General features: G+C 47.7%; 1 protein-coding gene across 1 annotated transcript in view; it reads right to left on the bottom strand.

Annotated features, from left to right (window-relative positions):
• bmp7b (bone morphogenetic protein 7b) overlaps window positions 1-1,229 on the bottom strand; it is an 18,850-nt gene extending 17,621 nt beyond the window's left edge. Inside the window, exon 1 of the mRNA XM_068729651.1 lies at window positions 530-1,229. Coding sequence (XP_068585752.1) covers window positions 530-929 — 400 coding nt within the window. The 5' untranslated portion in view covers window positions 930-1,229. The remainder of the gene's footprint in view (window positions 1-529) is intronic.
• Window positions 1,230-1,698: the final 469 nt, after the last annotated feature.

Below are 1,698 nucleotides of genomic sequence, written 5' to 3'. Positions count from 1 at the left end.
GGAATGTGATACTGATGGTCTTATTATTATTATTATTATTATTATGTTGTAAAGGTGGTTGTTGTGCTGGTCTCCTGTGGGTGCATGCATCAGACAAATACAAGTGGAAGTAACAAGATATAAAAAACAACAACTATCACCTTTGACTCACAGATACCCTTTGACAGAATGAAAAGGTCCTAAAAACCAGCGGTGTGTTTACTGCAAGTGTTGCTCTCAAGTTGTTGCAATGGCCTGTAGAGATGTAGCAACCCACCTAACACCAGCTAGAAACCCTCAAATCAACACTGTAGAAACATAAGAAAATCATTCATATTTCTATTTTAGGGACCTCTAATGTCTCTGTCAAAAAGAATCACTATTATTATTATTATTATTATTATTATTATTAAAATGTTTCATGAGAATTAAAACTGACTGCACTGAGTGGTGCATAACAGTGAATTTAGTCATCTTCATCATCTATACGTCTATACATCCTGTAAACTTGTGTTTTCACAGTTGTTGAGTGAGAGAAGAAGAAGCCTACCCAAGTTGACAAAGCTCATGACCATGTCTGCGTCGTTCAAGAAGTTGTTGTCTTGCACGCTGGCTATCGGGGGCCCCTGGGTGGTGAAGACGGGCTTGTAGGGGTAGGAGTATCTGTCCTCGTCCCCCTCTGTGGACATGGCGTTGTACAAGTCCAACATAAACATCGGGGCAGCGTTGTGCTTTCCGTGGAGGTGGGGTCGCGGCCGGTGCGGCAGCCCCAGGATCGACAGAATCTCCCGCTGCATCTCTCTGCGCTCCTGGCTCTTCAGCCGACGGTGGATGAAACTGGAGTGGAACTCGTTATCCAACGTGAAGTTCGTAAAAGCGGTGTCCGCGAGGACGCAGTAGCTCCAAACCAAGAGCAAGGCGGGAGCACGTCTATCCAGAATCGGTGCCATGGTACTCGCCGTGCGTAATTGCGCTCAGTTCTGTTCGCCGAGACTCTGGAGAGAGGAAGAAATGGATATTGAACTTGTAGCAACAGGCGGCCTGTGTTCAATACCCAACGTCAGGTACGGACCCTCATGTTGAGGGGAGTGCTCCCAAATGAATCATCAACTTCGCTTCACAAAGTCCGTTTGTTGATCGCGTTTCTGGGACAGAAATGTGCTCGCGCGGACCTCCGTCCTCATCCGCAGCCTGCGGCCAACAAGCTACCGACTGTAGTGCAGCGTGCAACTGCAGAGAGGAGGCTGCGGGCTGACGCGTTTCACCGGGAGAGACACGGACAAGTTGTGAGGAGGCGCTGGCAGCTGGGAGGAGCAGGAGAGAGAGGGGGGAGAGGGAGAGAGAGGGGGAGAGAGGGAGAGAGGGAGTGTGTGTGAGAGAGTGTGTGTGTGTGTTGTGGTTTCTAATGGGGACAGAGCGAAGTTGGCCTTTGTTGAGAAAGACTCGTGGCTGTACGAACACAAAAAAAAGGATCAGGAAGGGATTTGTATCATGATGCTTCAGTTTATGATAAAAGCACATTTCGTCATTCCTTTCCCACAATTCCTAGGGCCTGCGTGTTTGTGTGGATTCAATAATGACAGATGTCCTGGACAGTGACAATAGGCCCTTCAGTGTTACTGTGCTTATGGAAAATAACAGACTTCATATGAGTGAGTAACTATTTGCCTGTGTGGGTGAACACTTCATTACTGTGGGAGAGGTTGCGACACGCAAGCT

The sequence above is a fragment of the Cebidichthys violaceus genome, unplaced genomic scaffold, assembly GCF_023349555.1.
Source record: "Cebidichthys violaceus isolate CVI_PGR_0920_01 unplaced genomic scaffold, fCebVio1.0.p SCAF_47, whole genome shotgun sequence".
In the NCBI taxonomy this organism is placed as follows: domain Eukaryota; kingdom Metazoa; phylum Chordata; class Actinopteri; order Perciformes; family Stichaeidae; genus Cebidichthys; species Cebidichthys violaceus.
The sequence above is the reverse complement of the archived record's forward strand: the minus strand, read 5'-3'. Positions and strand labels throughout refer to the sequence as shown.